This window comes from Calonectris borealis, chromosome 23 (genome assembly GCF_964195595.1).
Source record: "Calonectris borealis chromosome 23, bCalBor7.hap1.2, whole genome shotgun sequence".
NCBI classification, from domain to species: domain Eukaryota; kingdom Metazoa; phylum Chordata; class Aves; order Procellariiformes; family Procellariidae; genus Calonectris; species Calonectris borealis.
This window is the reverse complement of record NC_134334.1, coordinates 4,628,851-4,650,446: the sequence shown is the minus strand read 5'-3', so window position 1 is coordinate 4,650,446 and position 21,596 is coordinate 4,628,851. Positions and strand designations below refer to the sequence as shown.

The 21,596-nt window shown below is 41.4% G+C and overlaps 1 protein-coding gene across 1 annotated transcript in view; it reads left to right on the top strand.

The window, feature by feature from the left end:
- Nucleotides 1–21,596, top strand: part of RERE (arginine-glutamic acid dipeptide repeats) — a 256,716-nt gene that overhangs the window by 187,578 nt on the left and 47,542 nt on the right. Inside the window, exon 11 of the mRNA XM_075172413.1 lies at nucleotides 12,512–12,592. Coding sequence (XP_075028514.1) covers nucleotides 12,512–12,592 — 81 coding nt within the window. The remainder of the gene's footprint in view (nucleotides 1–12,511; nucleotides 12,593–21,596) is intronic.

Sequence of the window (21,596 nt, the reverse complement as noted above, 5' to 3'; positions counted from 1 at the left end):
ATTATTTTTGTTGTAAACAACTTGGCAGGATGAAGAACTACTGTCACAGGAGGAAATATATATGCTTGATATAGGAAAGATCCCTCACTGAGGATATGTCTGTTAGCCTGGAATTTGATTTTGTCATCACTAGTTGCCGTGGTTTAACCACCAGCACATCAGTATTTCTTCTATCCAGATTTGTGCTGTCAGGTATCTCTTCACTACGCTGCAGTCAGTGGCAGACTTATTCGGAGAGAAATTCAGGACGTTTGCAGAGGTTGCCTCATGTCATTTTAGTAAGGGTCACAAACTGGAATTTGTATCTTAGTGCTCGAACTCAAACCTGGGCATTGCTTCTGTGAACAGCCCTGCTGTTTAATTATTTACTTGACGAAGTCACCTGCAGAAATATTTGCCTCTCTATATGTATAATTTCCTCGGGGATTCGGGCCGCCATTTTGTCTCATTATTCTTGGATTTGTTCGTTGCTCTAAAGTATGGGAGCTCTTGAAGTGGTTTTATTTGTTTCCTTCTGTCATTTACATAAAGTCACTGTTTGAAGGCAGAAATAGTCTCCAGAATAATTGACAATAATGGTTGAAATCCCAATGGAACAATATTTCTGCAATAGGGAACATCCACTAGAAATACTACGTTCGAGTCTTGAAAGGACCGTAGAGTGTATTTCAAGTAGTCTGAGTGCAGCTTTTTTGTGCTTAGTGTTACAAATTGACTGAAGGGACAAAAAATGTCACAGTGAAAGAGAACAACTTCAGGCTTGCGTAATAGTGTTAAACTTGAATAAACGGACGTGTATTTTCAGAACTCCGTATGATCTGTGTAACAAAAAGAAAATTTTCTGGGGAAAAAGATGGAGAAAATGGAAACGTTCTGATGTTTAAGAGCTCGAGTGGAAGCTTATTTTTGTTAACCCTCACGTTAGCTATTAGCCTTGTGGTCTGATCTTGCTTGAACTACAGCTCGTGGGTTGGGGGCTGGCGTATATCTGTGTTCACCCACCCATGTTATTGCCTAGAATGGGCATTTTAGTATTGATGATTTAATGGAGATCCGCTTTGTGTTAGCAGGCAGAGTGGTGTTCCCCACGGTATTGTAAGTTGAGTAAAAATCCTGTTGTTAAGAAAAACAGTATGAGGAGAATGAAATTCAGAGGGAGGCTAATACATGATATTTTCCTCTTGGCTTGTTTCTGCCCGCTAAAGATGAGGGAAACATAAGGAACATCTTCAGCCCTGTGGAAGATGATATACATTCTGATGTTGGCATTATTCAAGGAAATATTCATAACTTTAAGAAGGCACTGGCATTGCAGCTTTTGGTACAGGTATTTGAGATTCAGATTATGTGAGGAAGAGAAAGGTTAATATTCCAAATTGGTGCATGAGAACCATTCCTTTGGGGGAAAGGCGGTATAGCAGGGCACTGTTTATATTCCACAAGTGCTGCTTTTCTATTTTGGTTCGTATTACATACGCTGCTTATATGTATTTTTATCTCTGCTTTTGGACTCTATAGTTCGACTAGTTTCATCCTGTTCAAAAAAAAACACCAACAACAATTGGTACTATGGATTATTTTTATGGAAAATGTGTTTTTACCAAGTCTGGGTGAGCATGAATTTGAGAAATGAAAAGCAAATAGCTTTTTTTTTTTTTTTTAGCTTGAAGTTTGCAGGTTAAGTGCTGAATTTCTACTACTTACCTATATTAAAGGGAGATACTTTCAGATGTCATATGGGAAGGGAAGTATGTCCTTGAAAAGGAACATGTTATCCAACTTTTTCCTTTTACCTGCTCTTTAGTTTTGATGTGTAAGAAGGCTTTTTGTATATTAGCATTTTAACAGCAGTTTAAAATAACAATCAGAAATGAATCTCTTTGTATACAGAAAGAGGCAATCTGAAGTATAATCAAAAGCTTTCTGTTGTCTCTTGGCAGCATCATACTGTTTTGCTTCCCTGGGTCACAAATGTGCCAGACCTTTGTTCTCTTTAACTCTTAAAATGCATCTTTAAGAAATCATTTATGTAAAAACACACTCAAATCATTTTAGCTTTGTTTGCAGTGCTGAGAAACTGTTGATTACAGGAGACAGCCATCTACAGATAATGTTATATAAATAGAAAGCTCTTTTTTTTGTCAATGAAGGGAGTCTCCAGTTTGGTGGGGTTTAAGGTTTGTGTCCACAGAAGGGGATGGTCTTAGACTCACTGGGTGAAACCTGGTTTGTGGACACGCGCAAGGTGACCGTTTTCTGAAGATCACGAAAGAGCCAGTGTCTCCGGGAGGCTTGGTGGGCGGCTGGAGTGTTGCACAGATTTGGATCTGCCCGTCGTGCCTGCACAGGTGGACCCTTACGTCTGTCAGCAGAAGGTCTGTCATGGGCATTTAAATATAAATATGGGCAAGTTGGCCAAACGAGCTTCTTGCTGGTGGAAATGATTAAGTTTAGTAGAATAAGGAAATGCTTGCCTGTGTGTTAAATATAACTGCCTTTCTGTACTGCTGTTTAGAGGAGAGGTATGTAGAGTCCTGAGGGATTGTGCATTTCCAGCCTTCTGGAGGTTCGGGACTTGCTGCTCATCGGAAGATCTTCTGCGGCTCGACCCTCTGTTGCAGTGTCACCAGGGCGTGAGTTCTCCAGACCTGGTTTGGAAAAATGAATGCCGCCTCTTCCCACCCTTACTTTATTAGAGGAAAGTAAATTGCAAACTGAGCAGTCTTCAAACAAGAGTGCTCATCTGTCCCTGCCTGTTCATCTTTCCGTTGAAACGTGGGACCACGCCACTGCAGTAGTGTTAGGACGGGTAATAATGCTTGTAATAATCCACGAATTGTTTTTCCAAAGAGTCAAGGTTGTTTATCAAATCCGCTGTCTAGAGCTCAGGAAAAGCAAAGTCAGGTTTTCTTTTTTCCTCCTGCTGCTGCTTTAATACCCAGCCTTTTTTTGATCTGAGCATCAGCTTCTGATGTGCCACTGCAGGCTGTTCTTAGATCAGGTTTCTTGGCGTGCCGTTGACTTTATCTCGTTTACCGGATCACGTTTCTGTTGCCATACGCTGTGTGATCGCAGCCTCCCCGCAGCTTTTTAACAATTAGTAATTGAGCAGGAAGTGTGTGTTCATTACAATAGCCTTTTGATTTTGATTTTACAATCACGCAGTGTTTCGCACAGAGCAGAGGCGGGGGAGGCACTTCTCCCAAACACGTTTTTGACAGAGAGAAGTCTGTTGTTGCAGCCACTTGGCTATTTGTCAGCAGTTCTCAGACATCCCTCTTGCGCAGGTTGCTTGGCAACCCGGGCCGGAGCCATCGCACCGCGGCCAGTGCATTTCCAAGAGCAGGTTGGTAGATGATTTATCGGCGGGGCTGCGAGCGTGGTGAACCCAAGAGGCAGGACTGGACCTTTTAACAGGAACCGATGTGAAACGTGAAGGCGAGAGAAACTGGCTGGCTGGGGAGCGTTGTCTGGGGATGTGCAGTGAAAGCACCCAGAGCCAATAACCAGAGGGCACACTTAGAGCAACAATAAAGGCTCCTCATTTAGATATAATTCTTTTTTTTGCTGTTTTGTTTTCTCTTTCTCATCAAGGGTCTCACGCAGAAACGGGTACAATGCAGACAGTGAATCAAAGCTTTGCGTACTGCTTTGGGTGAACCTGAAATCTCTCGCTATAAAAATAGCTCTGTTAAAATACTGATGGTAAAATAAAGCTGGGGTTAGCACATAAGGTTAGCAGCACCCTGACAGCTCAAAGCCTGGGGTGAAGGAATAGTTGACTTCTCCCATTTAGAAATGTCCGAGAGCTGTTGTGTCACCTTCGATATCACGTTGCTTTTCATACAGACTTTTGCATTGATCCCTGGCATTAAACAGAGAAGGGAAAGAAGAGTTTTATAAACTGGCATTTAGGTAGTAGTTCGTGCTGTGGTCAAACGTAGAACTCTTACTCCCCTCCTCCCCGCCCCAAAACATCACCTTCAATAAACTAAGCTGAAGGAAATTTGGGTAACCTTTAGGTAAGCACCCCAGTTCAGTTTCTTCTGCTAGCTTGTAGGTCCCTTTTCCAGAATGGTTGTGATGAGGGACTGGCAAGATGTGGAAAGCATGTTGACAAGAGCGTTTTTGCATACTTCCGAGAAAGGGAAGAGGAGAGAAAGGATGATGAATCCACTTTGACCTCTTGAATGGCAGTATAAATACTTTATTGAAAATTCTAAATAAATGTGTTTGTAACTAGTAATCCTGCTCTGCATGCAATCTCATTTAGCCAACTGTGTATGCAAATGTGCTATTAATGTGTTTGCATCCAGTATAAATATACAAATCTAATCTGTTTATATATGTAATTTACACACAGCTGTGCTCATGCTCACTTAATACCAATATTTTCAGCAAGCGAGAGGTATCATGGGAGATCTATTGTTCAAAACAAAAGCCAACAGTGCAGCACCATGGAAGGGGGATCATTATCATTTCAGGATCTTTTGGCATTCCCTTGAGGGAGTCTGCTTAATGACTTTCCGTCTGTGTATATGGCTGTGGATGTACGGAACACAGACTCTGGTGGATGTTGTGTGCCTCTCTGCATCTGTATAATGCTTTGGTGGTGAATCCCTTACAGTTTGAGGTAGGGTTTAATTTTTCAGTGTAATTTTTCAGGAAGAGAAAGCCATCCAATTGGGAGGGAAAGCTAATCATTCGGCACCTTTAAGCCCTTCAGCTGATGTATTTCTTGTCAGTTTGTTTATAGAGGATACTTGATCTTACAGGCATATGGCCTAAGGAGTGTGAGATTTTTATCACATGTAGATGACCAGCAATGCACTCTGAAGAGGTGCTTTGAATATCCAGTGAGAGCACTAATGCCTTTTAATATAATGAATACCTTAAAAGTATTTTTGTTTTTCCATCATACCTTTGAGTAAGAGGACTTGGTGAAAAAGAATTTTATTTTCAAAATACCACAAAGGTTAGAGGACACTTCTGTCTTGACACAACAGAATTATTTCATTAAAATAAATTGACAAGAAAAATAAACAGACCAGTATCTATTAAAAGAAAGCTGAATTTGGTTTTAGTATGTATTTTGAATTAAGGTCACAATCTGCTGAATGAAGAAGCAAATTGAGTAAGTATATTTTGGAGGTAAGGGATGCTTTCAACCAAAAAAAACTATCTATACACACACCTACATACATATATATGACTACTCTCTTCCAATCTTGCTCTACAAAATTATCACCTCCATGTGTGCCGTCTCGCTTGCACTGGAAGTCTGGGAACACGCTTGTGGCACAATTTAAGAAACATTTACCTGTTTACAGTTGTGAAAGGAGACTGTTAAAAAACCAAACCAAAACAACAAACAAACAAACTTGTCTCAAAGTTGGTTACTTAAAAATTTGTAGTTTATAATTAAGCAGCAAGAACTGGCACTGCGGGGGTTGGCTGGCATTTAATTACTGTTCGTGCTTCACTGTCATAGCTGGCTGGTGCAGTGTACGGTGCACCACGTACAGTAAAGGGTCTTTACTTGCTGTTATTCCACAACTTTCTGAGATCACGAAAGAGCCTTGTGTGTATAGTGTCAGTGGTCATCAAAGCACAGATATTCCCTTACAAAAGAGGTCTCTTGCAACAGAGATTTGTAGTAAGTGGTTGCAGGCACCTTCAAGCAGTTGCCAGGCTGTGTGAACAATTTCCCATACCTTTGTATGGTTGTGTCCGAGAAGAGAATAAGGTCCTTCAAATCGTGACCTGTGCCTCGGTGCAGCCTCTTCAGGAGGAGACTCTAAATTGCAAGCTGGTGACAGCCTTACTTCCTGCAGGAGCAAAGAAGTGCTGTGGTTAGAGGTGGGACAGAGCAGTGAACGTAACCTGAGAGCATCTGAGATGTTGTAGGCTGCAGGCAGATAACACTGAGGGAACAGCGGGAACCTAGATATTTCCGCAAAGATCTACTACTTCTGCTTGCGTGCTTGAGATCTGCACACATCTCTGATACAGTGCCAAGGTCTGTGGAACAACATGCAGAGACATTTAGGGAAGGCTTATGGTCTCTTTCTATTAAACAAGTTTGCCAGCTAGGTGATTTTTGCAAGCTTGCTGTTAACCGAGTAACACACAACAGCACAAGTATCTAATGCTAAGGGTAAAATTGCTTGCTACTTCAAAATTAAATGAAAAAAAAAATTAAGCGGCGTTACGGTAGTGACAGGAAACAATAAAATGAAGTTCAGATGAGGTTGAAGCATATCCTGTTCTCCCAGCAGCGGGGCATGTTAAAGGAACATGGCAGAGGCCTGAATGTGGATTTTTCTTGATAGTTCCTCTTTCCCAGTGGGCTGGTGGTTGGTGTTTTTTGGTGGTGGGTTTTTTTTTTAAACAAAGATTTCAGGTGAGCTTTGTTGAGTCATCGTGCTTGTTCCTCATTCTACATGCTACCGTCATAACCTAGAATATTCTGTTACCTTGGGACCAGTCCTTGTTCATGGCAAGTTCATGGCTCTGAGGATGTGCGTTCTTAGGCCAAGAAATTTCTGTGGAACATCTCTCCCTTCTGCCCTCTCCTGTACCCCTAGAAAAAGGTCTTTTCCCCTCTTTTCTTTTGTAGCTTTCTCTCCTCTTTAGCTGGCAATTTGTGCATCTTAAAATTGCATTGTGGAAGTCTCTGCCTATCGTTCTCTCTCTGACCGGACAGAACATCTTTCCATCTCTCCCTCCTCCATCGTGCAGCCTTCCTGGGCTCAGTGCCAGCAAGTGTTTTCCCCCGGCTTTAACCAAGCCGCCAGTCCCCGGTCTGGGCTGTTTGAGAAGGCAGGACTGAGAGAAAGCCTGCCAGCTAAGGCTGGAAGTGGATGGGCACAGCAAGGGCGTATCAGTCTGACCACAGCTTCCCACCCCTGGGAGACCTTCCCTTCTCCGGCCACGGTCCTGGCTGGTGCCGCGTCTTAGGGCAGTCGGACTTTTTCTGGGTAAGAGTCTTCAGGGAACAAAGCAGCTTGCGGAAGGAGTTAAAAAGGCATGCTGTGTGTCTGCCGGGGTTAGGTGGATTCTGAGAATAGCTTGGGTATGTGGGACAGCGGCGTTTTCTTTAACTTAAAGTACCTCTTTTTGACCTTCATGGAATTACTTAATGAGCAGTACTTAGTCCTGTCTGTTATTGAGCGTATAGAATTCTTTTGAGGTAAAGATACAATAAATACTAGCATCATTTTCTGTTACAGCCAGGTATAGTTTGGTGAAAAAAAGATTGTGAATAACACAAGATACGTTTTTGTAAGAGATACCTGACATCTTTAGGTTAAACTGTGTCTTCTTAAGGAAACTATCAGGATACTTCCGTTTCTAGAGGTCAGTATATATCATGTAATGTTACCAGCAAATGCCTTTATTTGCACTATGCACACATAAGTGAAATACAATGTTAAAACTCAGCCAAGCTTTTAATAAAATATACTCTGTGCACTGAAATTCAGCTAGTGTGCATATACAACGTCTGCATGCTAAAAAGTTGTTTGGGGCAATCTATAAATGTGCTGCACATTTAACAAATTTTGCAGATATAACCAAATCTCGTTTTCTTTTTGGAATAACTGCCATAATCTTTCATCTGGTGAAATTTAAGAAATAAAGATGCTTTTATGCATTTAGTGTTTATTTGCTGTTAACTATTAAAACCCCGTAAATTTTTCCACCATATTTACTATAAAACTTCAAAGGGCATATTAAATATAGAAGATGGTGACAACTTCCCTTGGCATCTGCCTAGAAAACCTTGGGTCTTTCAGAACATGCACAGTGCGAATTGCTTTCATGATAGCAAAATTGTCCATTTTTATATGCTTATAATTAAGGAAAAGGTTGAGAAAAGAACTTGCTATTCTTGGACATAGTCTAAAGAGGAGATTTTTTTAGAAAGATTGAGGAGAAAAAAAAAAGTACTTATTTCCTGGATTGAGAAAGAACAGAAAAGGCTCTGTGTTTGTGTGTTTGTAAATATATTGCATTACAACATGCTCTTCGCTAATTAATCAGGAGGAAGTCATGGAAAGGGAATGAAATAGCACATGGATCTTCTTAGAGGAAATACATTTGATCTAAACCTGATTGAAGCAGCACCTCGGAAGAGACATATTGGTAGCAGTTATGAATTTACAGTTTTATCGGAGTTGTCCTGCCTTTCTGAAGCCCAAGTTTGAAATTCTTAAATTGATTAAACAGGTTGTTTTTGTACTAGATGTTATTCTTGCATGCTTTTAGAAACAGTTTTATTTTACATTTCTGCAGTGAAGAAGAAAACTGAACTGGGAACCTCAGTTCACAGTTAAAACCTGGGGTGCTGAATTTCAGCATGCAGTAGCAAATTTTTCCTGCCAAGCTGTAATCTCTTGATAATAGAAACCCTGACGCATAACCTTAACTACAGCTTTGCAATGGCATTATCATCACATTGATAAACATGCCATCTGAGCTCTGTTAGTCAGAACATAATGGCTTTGTGTATCTTGTCATGATATTTGTTTCTTGGGATAAAATATGGGACCTGCAAGTAACACATATGCAAACATTAACATGCTTGTTCCTTGTTCTTCCTTGGTTATTTATAGCTCCCTGTTTACACATTGTAGCAGGATGCTGCAGAATCTAATACATTTCATTAGGGAAGCTCAAATTATAAAATGGTATTAGGAGATCTTGTGTTGTGGCTGGTCAATAGCCATGGTAACCACTTCGTAAAATATAACTGTGTTGTCTGTCAACATTGACTGACCTAGCAAGCCATGGGATTTCCTAATGCTACTTCACAGCAGTTATTATCCATAGCTTTTTTTTTAATTGTGTTACAGTTTGTCTTCAGTCAACAGGACAAACAATAATGCTGACAGAATTCTGTCATAAATAATGTTCTAAACATAAGTGGTAAAATTGAAATGTTTCTCTGAAAAATCCGAATTCTGTACTTTTAAAAATTAAACCATTGTGCTCTAGAGCCACTTCCAGTTTTTATCAAAACTTCTTTCTCGTGTATCCATAGGTTTCAGTTTCATTGTTCTACCAGTCCTGTATTGTAAGACTATTTTAATTCAGCAGCTGTCATTTTCAGATGCCTTCTGTGAGTAGTGCAACGTCTCCTGCACCATTAAAATGCAGACACAGAATTTGTTGCAAGTCATTTGTGCAGAGGAGAGAAAATTTAAACTGTGTTATGCAGTCTGTTTTATGAGATGTTGGAGAGCAACAGGTCACCTCTGATTTGGTGTGCAACTCTTTAGTTCTTTTATATTTAAAAACATTTAGAGGTGTCTGTTGTGCTTGACTTGGAGAACAGAAGTAGCTGTTCTTGCTGCAGGCTAAGCGAGAACTGAACATGATCCTGAATTAATGGAAGGCTAGAATAGGAAGGAAAATCTGAAAAAAGAAAATGTTTTAAAAAACCTTGATCATTTTGTGAAGCTTTACAGTTTCTGTCTAAGTTTCTGAAACTAATTTTGTGTGTTCTTTGTTCATTAAGAAGTGGCGCTCTCTTGCCTTTCAGTAGAGGCACACAACTATTTTATAGTTGGATATCTTGCATTGCCTCAGTGGCCTACTGATAATTCTGTGTGACACCGATCAAGGTGACAGCATAATTGGCCAAAATTTCAGAATGCCAGAAGGATTGACTTCATTCATAGTTGGAAATTTGGAACAGCATTTCAAGCTCCCTCTGTTACTCAGTTAGGCTATACGCTAGGCTTGCATTCCCAGTAGGGATTTTTGAAATCTCATGAGTTCAAAGGAAAACAGTTTGTCATAGGCTTTTTTAAAACAGAGTTGAATCACAACACAAAACAAATGTAAAATAGTTTGGTTAAAAGGAATCTTAAAAAATAAATAAAATGGTCCCCTGAGAATGCGGATACACCCTAGTAAGTCTTTGGCAAAATGAGGAACAGGGAATCAAGGCTTTTCATTTTATGCAGTGGACCAGATTGCTCTCTTGTATTTCCCTGTGCTTTTTCATCCATGGTTGGAGTGTTCCAGCTCTGGTTTCTTCTTACTCCCCTACAGCTTTTTATGTCGCCTCTTCCTATATATGCTCTGTTAACTGATGCTGCAAAAGCATCATACCCTGATACAGTCCACGAGGCAGTGATGTCAAAGCCAGGAACTGAGCTGCATCGTTTAGAATCTGAGTTCCCTTTGGGTTGCCTGTTTTTCAAATGTTTCTTGATTTAGTTGACTTTCTTTGTGATAAGCTGCAGACAGGAATTACATTGCTCTTTGGGATGTTGGGAGTGGTATGAGGGCACGGTTGTTTGCCTTGTTGCTGCTGCCATCTTTTCTTGCACAGAAGCACAGAAGAGGTGTGCATGTGGTGCCAGGGGAGCGATTGTCCTCCCCCGCAGTGTAATAAGAATTCCTTGTCATTCTCATGGTAAAAAGTGAGAAGTACGAGTGTGCGTTAGTGACCAGTTACACATTGTAGGCAGCCTTGGTATCTTGCTCTGTAGATGTTTGTGTGACTTCTGCCTGTGAACGGGGGGCTGGTACCTTGCTGTTAGTAAACTTCTCCTTGTTCAGGAACCCAAGCAGCCCCGTCACTCAACTCTTAAACTGTTCGCTGCTTTAAAAGGAGCAGGTGGGTATGAGCGTATATACTGGAAGGGACTGTAATCTCAAAGCATATACAACTGGTGGTTAATTCTTGTCTCTGTGCCCCCAGGCATGTTCTTGGCGAACCCTAGCAGTCTTGCTGGTTTTGAGGGTCAGGGTTAGGTAAGGATAGATCCCTGTGGGAGCGTATCTGCAAAATAATATGCATGAGGTTCCAAAGAGACTGCTCACTCATATTCAGCATTGTGGTTGGAGCTTATGAGCTGTACAGAGCACTATTTTAGTAGTGAATTACCCTTTCTGGGATTCCTTATCCACTTCACAATATGGAAGCCTCTAATCACCTGCCCACCTCTTTGAGTAGATGTTTGCAAGCAGATGTGTTCCAAAATGCATTAAGCCAACTTGAGGTGTGTTTCTTTTTAGGGAATTACTAATTCTCATCTCCCCCAGAATGTTAGGGCCCGCATGCTCAACATCCCTCATCTTTTTTGCAGGCAGAATTTAGTATTTGCTACTGTTTATACCTGTATGCTTATTATAGGAAAGGAAAGTCCTCAGGACTGGCCTTTCCAAGGAGAGGCACTCTGTGTTTATTCTTAATCTCCTGGTACTGATTCATGGTGGTGAAATGCTGGGGTGTAGGTGAGGCTGGTCCCAGAGCTGCAGGCTGAGATGGATAGCACGCTGCAATAGATTTACCGAACGAAGGTGCTGGCCCCGGAAAGAGAGGAGGAGGGGAGTGCGCGATGCTTCCAGCTGGAGGCTGAAGAGTTATCTTGCGGGGGGGGGGAGGCATTGCAGAGGGGAAACATGAGTGCAAGGGGCAGCTGAAGGGGGGACCGGAGAGTAGAGAAGGGCAGCTGAGGGGTGCGGCAGATGAGATACGGCAACTGGCAGGGGAGAAAGCCGCCACCCCGTTGCAGAGCCCCCGGGGACCGGCGGGCGTTAATCCGGCGGCTGATTTCCCGGGGCTTTCCCGGGGGCGAGGGGCCCCGCCGCTCGGGGTCCGGGGCGGGGGGGGACCGGCGATCCAGGCCGCCTTTTGCGGCGCGCCCCGCGGGTGCCGCGCCGCCCAGCCCCGCCGCGATCACATGCTGGGCGGCCGCGGCCGCCGCCTCCCGCCCGCCCGCCCGGCCCTCCGCGCCGCTCGGCTCGGCTCCTCCGCTCGCCGCGGCTCCGCTCGCCTCGCCGCCCGCGCCGCAGCCCCAGCCAGCCGCCATCGGGCCGGCCCCGCCGCGCTCCCCACCTGCGCCCGCACCGCCGCGTCCCGCCCTGCGCGGCCCCGGCCCCGGCGGCAGGGCGAGGGGAGGAAGCGTCTCGGCGTGGCGAGCGGCCGCCGACCGCGGCGAGCCGCGGAGGGGGAGCGGCGGCGGCGGCGGCTGCGCTCCCGTCGGGCGGAGGGCTTTCTCGGGGGGCCGTCGGCTGGTGTTCCTCCGAAAATCGGGAAGGGTGAATCCGGAGGGTTGGCGGCCGCAAGGACTCTTTAACCCCTGCGACACCTTCTCTGGAGAGTCACTTTTCTCCCCTGAAAATCAGCGTTGCGTATTTTCCTTCGCCTGCTGCTTCTTGGTTGAAAAATAACAGACTTCAGAAGAGACGTGCAGCAGAATACTTCGGTCGTTTTGGAGAAGAACTGACTGTGGTACTGACTTTTTTTAAGCTTCAAATGTTGGAACTTTGACATGGAAGGGAATGTGGTTTGAATTTTTCGGTATCTTTTCAAAGGCTTTTTTCCCCTGTCTGTTTTCAGTTGCTGTGTATAGGTATACGTTTTCTCCTATCGACAGTCCTTAAGCTAAGAACATTGTTTGGCTGTTGTGCTGATTAACAAGATCTTTTTTCTTTTTTCTTTTTTTTTTTCTTCCTTCTGCTGACATACTATTTTTGTTATCTTTTATCACAGAAACGTTTTATTAAGGGGTTGAGGCAGTACGGCAAGAACTTCTTCAGGATCCGAAAGGAGTTGCTTCCAAATAAGGAGACTGTAAGTACATTTGGACTTTATGTAATTTGCTTTTTCTCTTGCTGCTTCAGTGTTTGATCTTACGAAACTATTTCCTTTTCACCCTGAACTGAATTCTCTTCAGATAAATGGAAGAGAAATCCAGAAAAGGTAGCTATAATTTTTTGTGCAGTTTTTACATCTTACCGTATGAAAGATGTTACATAAAATAGCCGTCATTGCTGGACGGAGTCACTAAGGTTGGACGAAGTGTATTTATGGAGACCAAATCTAATTTTAAATTCTGACATTATGATGGGATAATACATTTATGTCACCCAGTTGGGCTCAAATGGCAGTGGGTAATTAAAGAAAGCCTAAAACAAAACAAAATCTAATTGAATCTGGAAGACTGAGGTATGTGCCTGCTCCTACGACCTGCAGAATTCAGTTGTTGTATTTAACTCTTCACGTTCCTGAAACGTGGACAGCAAGCGTGTAACTTCAGTTTCTGAATTGATCTGTGGCTCATTACTCTACTGAACTTCATAAAGCTTACATGACTGTCATTCTACTGAAAATCCTGGCAAGTGCTTAGAGGGAAGATGGACAGGGAGGAGTGGTTGCCTTCTTCAAAGGAAAGAGGGTTTGGGAAGCCTTGGGAATCTAGTTACTTTTCCATTAGTCCTAATTGCCAAGCTTCTCTAGAAGCTTCGGTTTCTGTTCTGCAGGTGTCATTTAACTGCTGGGAGGGTGGTTTGGGAAAGCGGTTTTCGTATTTGTTCTGAATTTAGAAGGGAGATAACTCAATGAAAATTGAGTTAGACTATTTTCTAGCAATGTCTTAATGATCTGGAAAATATTTATTTAAACCATAACTGGTTGTTTAGACTTGTGTGTGTGTGGAATTTGGATGTTCAGTGGGGAAGAACATTACTGTAAAAATAATTTAAAACCTGTCACTTATTGTAGGACGTTTCCATTCTCTTCTGAGATGTTCCTTGTGAGATGATGCTGTGATATCACAATCTTTCATTGATAAATAGTTAGTAACACCACATAAGTCAAATAGAAAGGGGAGGATGAAATGATTCCTGGAGTGCCTCAGTTGGTGTATATGTTCACTGATTCTCCCATTGAGAATGATGGGAAAACTTAATTACCGACCAAGTGTAGGTAGACTTTGCTTTACTATTCTGTAGGACTTCGAGGCATGGAGGCCCAGTGTTGGAAAGATGACAGCTTAGAAGGAATGCCGAAATAGTATGCTTCTTAGCAACATCTAACAAATCCAGCACATGGTTTAAGCAGTCTTTCCCTCTTTTCTTCAGAATATCTCCTAGCAATGTATTTAGAACAAATTAGCGTTTACTTTAGAAATGAATTCTACTGATGGTAAAGTTACTGAGAGGCGAAAGTACTCTTCTCAAGTTTGAATTACAGCAACTATGAAATACGCTTTTAAATACAAAATGTCTCTTTGTGATAGAGAAAAACACTTTGCAGGAGAAAGGAAAAGAAAAACTGAAGAACTGAGAGTTGGGGGCAGGTGTCTGACCCTGTTTGTACTACTTGACTTCTACATTTGAACTTGGGTATTGGGCCTGAGGCTTTTGGTAAAAGTTTGGCAAGTTTGCAAGTGGTGGGAAACTTTACATAAGCTATCATTTTTCAAGTGTTACGTTTTTGTTTCGTTAGGTCTAAATTTTTAGTATAGAGAAGACTAAATATTAAGTTTGAGCAACTGGGAAGCAGTGTGCTGGTGGTTTTGAGCAGGCTTTTTTAGCCCCGAGTGGTAACTGATCTACAAATAACCTTTGACCTACAACGGATTGTTTAATCTCTGTTTCCTATTTTTGCCCACAGGTCTCACTTCTGCTTTCTTTTAATTCCCAGTGTTTTTCAGATAAAATTTACAGCAGTTTTGCTATAGTAAGACATGTAGAATAAAGGCTGCAGTAAATAATATTTGACTATCCAGATTTGCTTTTCCTCCTTAAAGTGGAATAATGAATAATGTAAATTACAAGGCTGTGGAATTAATTTGTCTGTATTTTTTCATCAGCAGAATAATTTCAGATACTTTGCCTGCCATTTTTCTATTGCAGTGTGAAGCAACCCTCTAGCAATTCCAGAAATGCTAGAAAAAAGGCCTTATTTTCCTGTTTAGCCACTGTATTAACATGAGGTGAAATTCCAAAAATTATTACATGGACGCAAAAGCACTACGGCAACTCCCAAGTTCTGCAAAAGCTACTTGAAAATGAGTCGGGGGGCATTCTTGAAGTGACTTGCCCTAAATGGAAACCAGGCTGTAGGTCAATACATCCTGCGCGTTTCCAGTTTATTAAAGTTCACCTTACCAGTCACTGAAGCCTGTGGGGAGGGGAGCCAGTGCAAAACCCACTTAAAGTTAAATCTCCTTATTATCATGCTTCTTGTATAATGCGTACCTTTTCTAGACGCTTATATTTGTGCTGCTTTCACTGGGGGAGAACTCTTCCTAGTATCGCCTTAAGCCCTGCAGTTGGAACATTGCAACAGCGGAAGATAAGGAATACAATAGAAATAGAAAATTATTGTAGAGACTAGGCCTATTTTATATTAAATCAAGCTGATGCTACTGTACGGGAAGTCAGAATATAGAGGTGAATATGACATTGTATTTCTTTTATAATATTGGAGGGTGTAAAGTGGCCATGGTGAGAGATGAGAATTAGGCCGTAGTGTACAATTAGGCCGTACCTTTCACAAGCGTGTTAAGGAATGTCCTATTTGAGTTGTCCCTTTGCTGTTTTTTTCTCTCCACAGTTAATGTGCCATATCGTCTAAGAAAACCCCGTATTTGTCAATGTGTATTTTAACACCGTTTTTCGTAGTTTAACATAGTTTTTCAACATTTTTTAAATTGTTTCTTCTAAATGAATAACCAGCAAAAAAAAAACCTTTTTGAAAGAAAATATTTACTGCCTGTCAGAGCTGTGTGTTTGTTTAGGTCTTCACTCTTCCAGTTTATTTCAAATTTCCAGTTTATTTCAAAGTTTATGTCCAAGAGTGATTCCCAGTGGGCATAAGTGTAAATAGCTGTAGCATTCTCTGCAAGTTTCTGTAAGCAAGAGACACAGGAACTAAAATCAGCTCTTACCTGAGCTGGCCCTCTGCTGAAATGGGAATGCTGAAACGGATCAAGGAAAACCAGCAGTTTTAAGGCTGGATCAGTAAGTGTTAACCTTGGGATGCTCTGGAGAAAAAGCGCCTCCATGTAGATAAGCTTAAATAAAACTTCTGAAACTTCCTTGGGTTTCCATTGAACTCTGGTTTAAACGTGTCTTCTCCTCTGTTCCCGTGTATCTTTCTTCCTTTCCCCTTTCTCCTGAATAGTTTTCTCTTAGTCAGTTATAGCTGCAGTTGGATGTAGTTGAAGTATCCTACTCTCATTTGGGTCACACTTGGCAGCGCTTTGGATTCTTCTACATGCTAAGCCGAGAAATACATTTTGGAGGCACCTATTGTGACATGAACAGTTTTCATTAATAACTTTCATTTAAATCCATATGTTGTGAGAATGCAAGGTACACAGCTGCCAGCAAGTTTTCTGAAGTATCTGATTTGGCTTTAAATGTCATTTCTGCCCCCCCTGTTTTGGGTTAATTTGCTAAAACTTTGTGATAATATGGGATTTTCAAAGTTCTCCTGCTCTGAATTCTTTAGGTGATTACACTGAGCTACTTGAATTCGAGAGTTTTAGAAGCACCAGGATTGTGATAGGCCTGAGATAAATGTACTTTAAATGCCTACAAGGTCGGGGATTGACTTACTGTGTTCTTGTAAATAGCTTAACTCTGTGTCAGTGACATGCAAAAGGTAAATAGAAACATGGACTGGATGTGAGCTTGTGCAGAGCAATAATGTCCAGCCGGAGGAGGAGGAGGAGGCCAAGTCGTGGTGTCAGCTCGCTCAGATTTAGAGCCGGGTCCTGTTCCGCTCAGCCTACCCTTGCGCTGGTCACTCAGAAACACTTCTGTACGCTCCAGGGCAGTTTCGGTTTGCTGGAACTATTTAAGGCCGTGGTCCCAGAAGAGAGAGATTTGCTTTCCTCTGGCTGGAGTTCCTGCAGCCTGCTTCATGTCCAGTGTGTTGTCTGACCAGCGGAACTCAAACATCTTACGCCGGTTAGTTAGCCGCTAGAAATGGAGGGGCATGTATGGGATTGTCCCTTGGGCAGCCTTACGTAGGTTTAAGAATAATACCATCTGATATCACTCAATAGCTATGGCGTGTGCTGCAATTGAATTGAGGTTTTGGAAACACTGTCTTTCATGGGAATAGGCCCAAGTACTTTTGACCTCTTTACCTATTCTTAAAACTGCGGATGACACCTATCTGAATGTTCTGAGGTTCTTGAATGACTCTTACGGCATTCTTCAGGGAAGGTTTGTGGTACAGTGACTGTGACCGTGGTCTAATTGTCTGCTTGGCTTTTTTCTGGCAGGCTGAAGCTCCTTAGCCTTGTAGGGCTGCTTGCTTAGTGAGAAGTCTAAAAAGAGGACAGTGAATCTTTGTGGAGGCATGCAGACTTTGGTCTAATTTTGTTTTGAATTTCCCTATTGAGCACACAGGTATCTTTGGCGTGTGTGATTTTTGGTTTGGCTGCTTAGCAAGAGACGACAGAGTGCAATCGAAAGGTCTTGCCTCTGGGTGGATGCTTCTGTATTTAGCTTTAAAACGCAGTGTAAATAGACGTCATGAAAATCAACTGTTTTCCTTAGATCAAAATACCTGCAACGTGCTGTATTTATGCACGTAAGAACTATAAATGCATCACACTCTTCTTCAGGAAAAATATTCTCTCTTCTGATAGTAAAATCCTTCTCTCCAAATTAAATGCTGTTGGGATTTATCTCAGAGACTAAATAAGCTGTGCTCTGTTAATGTTAGGAGACAAAATGAGTGCAGTGTGAGCTTTCAGCGTAAACTTCTGTTTAATTTTAGATTGGGGTTTAGATAAACAATTTTATTCTTGCCTCATTAATGCTTAATCTTGTGTTACATAATATACAATATTGGCTTCCTGAGTAGCTCTTAAATACAGTGCAAATGTGTAGTGGCTGAAAGGTCACTGCAGTTACCATATGTGTGGGCTGGCAAGGTGTTTGTCCTCTCTGAGGACAGACTGTATACTGTTCGTGTCAACAAACAGCCTCAGTAATATTTGTGCAAAATTCTCCTGAGCATATGAAAGGTAAAGATTCTCCCTCGACATAATTGTTCAAATAGCAGGTTTCCTTGGATCAAAAGAGGGGGATAATTAGGTGAATATGTTTTTGTCCGTTAATACAAAGTGATTAGTTAGCCCCACATTGGCTTTTTAATATTTGCATTTTGTGGTATAACTTATTTGTACCAATAGCTGAGTTTGTGTCTGTGGCATGGGCATTATCACTGTTCTGTTTTCCCAAAGGAAATGTATTTTATTTGATGGCATGTTCCCCTAATGATAGGATATTAATACATTGCATTGTCAAGGCATATTATTTCCTGACTTGTCTTTGCTGCAGGAGCGTTCAGAAAGGGACAAGCTATGTAAGCCTTTGCTGTTTGAAAGCTGAACCTTTTTCCTTAATAACTTGTTCTAGCCTAGATGCAGTCAGAGCTGAAATTTTCCATTAGAGTTTGAAGCGACTGCCAACATAAACAGCCACTGCTTCTTTTCATTTCATCTCTGCTCACTGCTGCTAGTGCTTCCATTGCATGGATATTACAGTTGGAGGGTTTTGTTCCTGTTAAAACAGGGACTACAGGCTTCACATTTTAAAAATGATAGCCTAAGACTTTTTTTTCTTCAGTCGTAGCAGATACCCGACTGGGCTTCAGTCCATTTTGAAAAATGGGCAGAGACATCCGTTAGTTGCTTTTCCTGTGTAAGTGAAACCATTGATTCATTTGCATAGCAGACTCTTCTGTAGGGAGCATATTGCCTTTTTTTCTTTCTTTTTTGAATGTGGCTATCTTAGCTGATCAAGGGAGAACACTAAACGTTTGGCTTTAAGGTAAAGCACTATGCTGAGGAGGCGTACAGTAATTCAGTTCACGCTTCTCACCAGGAGCAGAATAAGTAAGCCAAAGAATTTAATGAAATGCTGAGCTCGGATGGAGATATTCCTAAATTTAAGTGGCACTGAGCCGAAAGCTGTTTGCAAAGACCAGATCATCTGTAAGGGATGTTCAGTATATGTGTTCACTGTGATTTGGCTTGTTCTTAAAAGTTTAACTGTTAAACCTATTGCAAATGTCATCATTTTATTGGATAATAAAAGAGGAGGTTTGGAAAGGTCTTTAAAGAGACATAAAGGTTTAACTCTGGTATACACCATGTCATCTTCATCTCTAAATTTCAGGTCTTGCAGGTGAGCAGAGCTGCCGACTGTATACTTTATTTGACAAGCTTGGGCCGCAGTTCCAGCTTCATGGTTTATATACCATGCGTGTTCCTTTTTGTTTCAGTTTCTTGAGTTTCTTCTTTTGACTTAACGTATCCTGAAGGTATATATTGCGTATCTCTTAAATCCTTGCTGTGTGAACTGCCTTTTTACATTGACTGTTCCTGTTCAGGGCCCAGTGCCACTAATGTGTGGTCATCTGATTAATGACTATGGTTACATCTTCCAAAGACCAGAATACCCTTTCACTGTGTGTCTGGATTTCAGCTGAAGCAAGTAAAACTGAAGAAAGAAAGTACCTAATGTGCTTTGGTTTTATTGTTTTAAATCTCTTCAGCTTTCTCTTAAGAGAATAAGATAATTCATTTTCAATTGTATTATTTTACTTTTGTATTCTAAAGGTAATTTACAATGTCGTCAGCTCAAAAACTGGGCTGCTTACTTGGTTTTCTTACTAAAAAACCTTTGTAGGTGAAGAGCATAAAACCAGAAAGTGTACTCACTGTGCCAACTGCACTCTAGAATTGCGTTTAGCATGGGTGATAAATCAACTCTGCACTCTGCTGGGGTTTTTTATTATTTTACATTACAAGATTGAAACTCATTGTTTATTTTTCTCTGCAGGTTTAGAGGTAGGTAGGGGTAAAATATTGTTGCAAGCAAAAGAGGGCCATTAGGCAATTGCATTGAGTTCTGTCATAGAGCCAAAAAGGACAATTTCTACTTTGTAGTGAAAGGTATGTAGTTGAAGATCTAAGCCAAGATTTTTTGGGAAATTGATACAATATTGTCTGAGTCTTCCTCAACAACTGAGAGAACACAATGATTCTGCGACTCCTCATAGTTCTGTTGCGCTGTATTTTCCTTACCTTCTGTTTATAATTCACCATCTTAAGGCATTTTTTGTTTGTTTTCTTACTGTGAATTCTCTTTTTTGCATCTATGCTGAAAGGGTATGTGTGACTCTGGTTAAAATGGTTTTGTTCGTCAACAGCTGTGTACTTTTTATTGTACATTTTTCTTTCCCTGTGAGAACAGATACTACCTTTTCTTCTTTTGTAGCAGTTGTACTCGGACATCAATCCTAAGGTCCCGTGAATCTCAGGTACATAAAATAGGTATCTACTTGAGAATTTGTGCAGTTTATTTTCATGGTTGAGTCTCTTATCCTGGCAAGATTCTTTTCCATTAATGCTGTGCACCAAACCCTTCATGTTGTTTGTTTCCCATCCAGTTAGTGACTGAAGATATGCTTTAAAACTTGAAGATGGCTTTCAGAAAAGCAAAAATAAAAGCCATATAAGCAACAGTGATGTTTGTGGGACATCCTGTCCTAAACCAGTGCTAATGTTATAAAATTTGGGTGACTACTTGAATAAATTAATCTGTATAATCCTGCCTGGTATCTGATTTTTTAAAATGGCTTAATAGAGAAGTATTCCCCGTGTAATCCTCTCTGTGGTACTAACTCACAGACCCACAACGGATATCTGAGGATCTCATGATCCTTACTTGTATACTTAATGTACAGTACTGTTGGGTGTGGAATTGACGTTTTTACAAGGTAAGAGCTGAGTTAGAAGCAAACCCAGGACTGGCGCAGGGCAACCGAAAACGACTCTGGCAAAGCAGGAAGATAAGCCTTGATGTCCTTATAATGGTTGCGTTGATGTAAAAGTGGTGTTGCACAAATCTCATCCTACAAGTACTTGATGTAATCTATGAAAGATATATGTGAATCAGTGGCTTTGTTTTATGCAAGTTAAAGACTTCTGTAATGCATGAACTTGGCATTCTAAGATGGTATTGTCTGTTTGGGGGGGAATGGGACGGGACCAAAGGGGACAACATGATGGAAGTCTCTTTGGAAGAGCAGCGTATCAGTGCTGAGTATACGCTTCAGGTGGTGGCTACCTGGTGCTGGTTAGTCCCTCTTTCTTATCTATGCAGTGGGAATGCCAACTTTTAAAAATTCCTGTAATGGAGCAGACAAATGAATTCTTTCTGAAAAGGGGTTTTTAGAAAGGGAGGGAGATGTGGAGACAAGTGGTGTGGTTGGCAAATGGTGAGTTTTACAGCAATTGCTCAAGTCTGAGATATTGAAAAACAAACTGCAGTGAAACTGAAGCAGTTTTTGCAGCTAATTCAACTTCTGTGTTTAACTTGATGTTTATGGCCTATACGTAATTGTTTTTTTGATTTTGTGTGTATATTTGTATTTGCGCCAAATTTTGTCCTTAGTTATCCACTGGAAGCCAGTGCAGACTGCTCACAGGCAGACTGGTGGCTTGCTTACATTTAAGGAACAAGCATTCTGTCTTGCTACTTGATTTTCTCCTCCTCAGCACCCACACTGCTTTCTTATCCTATCAGGGATAATGAAGATTAATTACAAATGTACCATTAAGGGGGAAAAAATGGAGCAGGGGCAGCTAGATTGTAGCTGACATAACTGAGGATGTTATCTAGGTGTTGTCCCAAGTGGTGCCGTTTCGTGTGTGTATTTACAGTGTGTGAGAGAGAGAGATTACAATTTCAAAAGGTATTGCAGCAGTTTCCTTTGAATTTTCAAGTTCAAGAAGTAAATAAATGTGAACAGCTTTGAC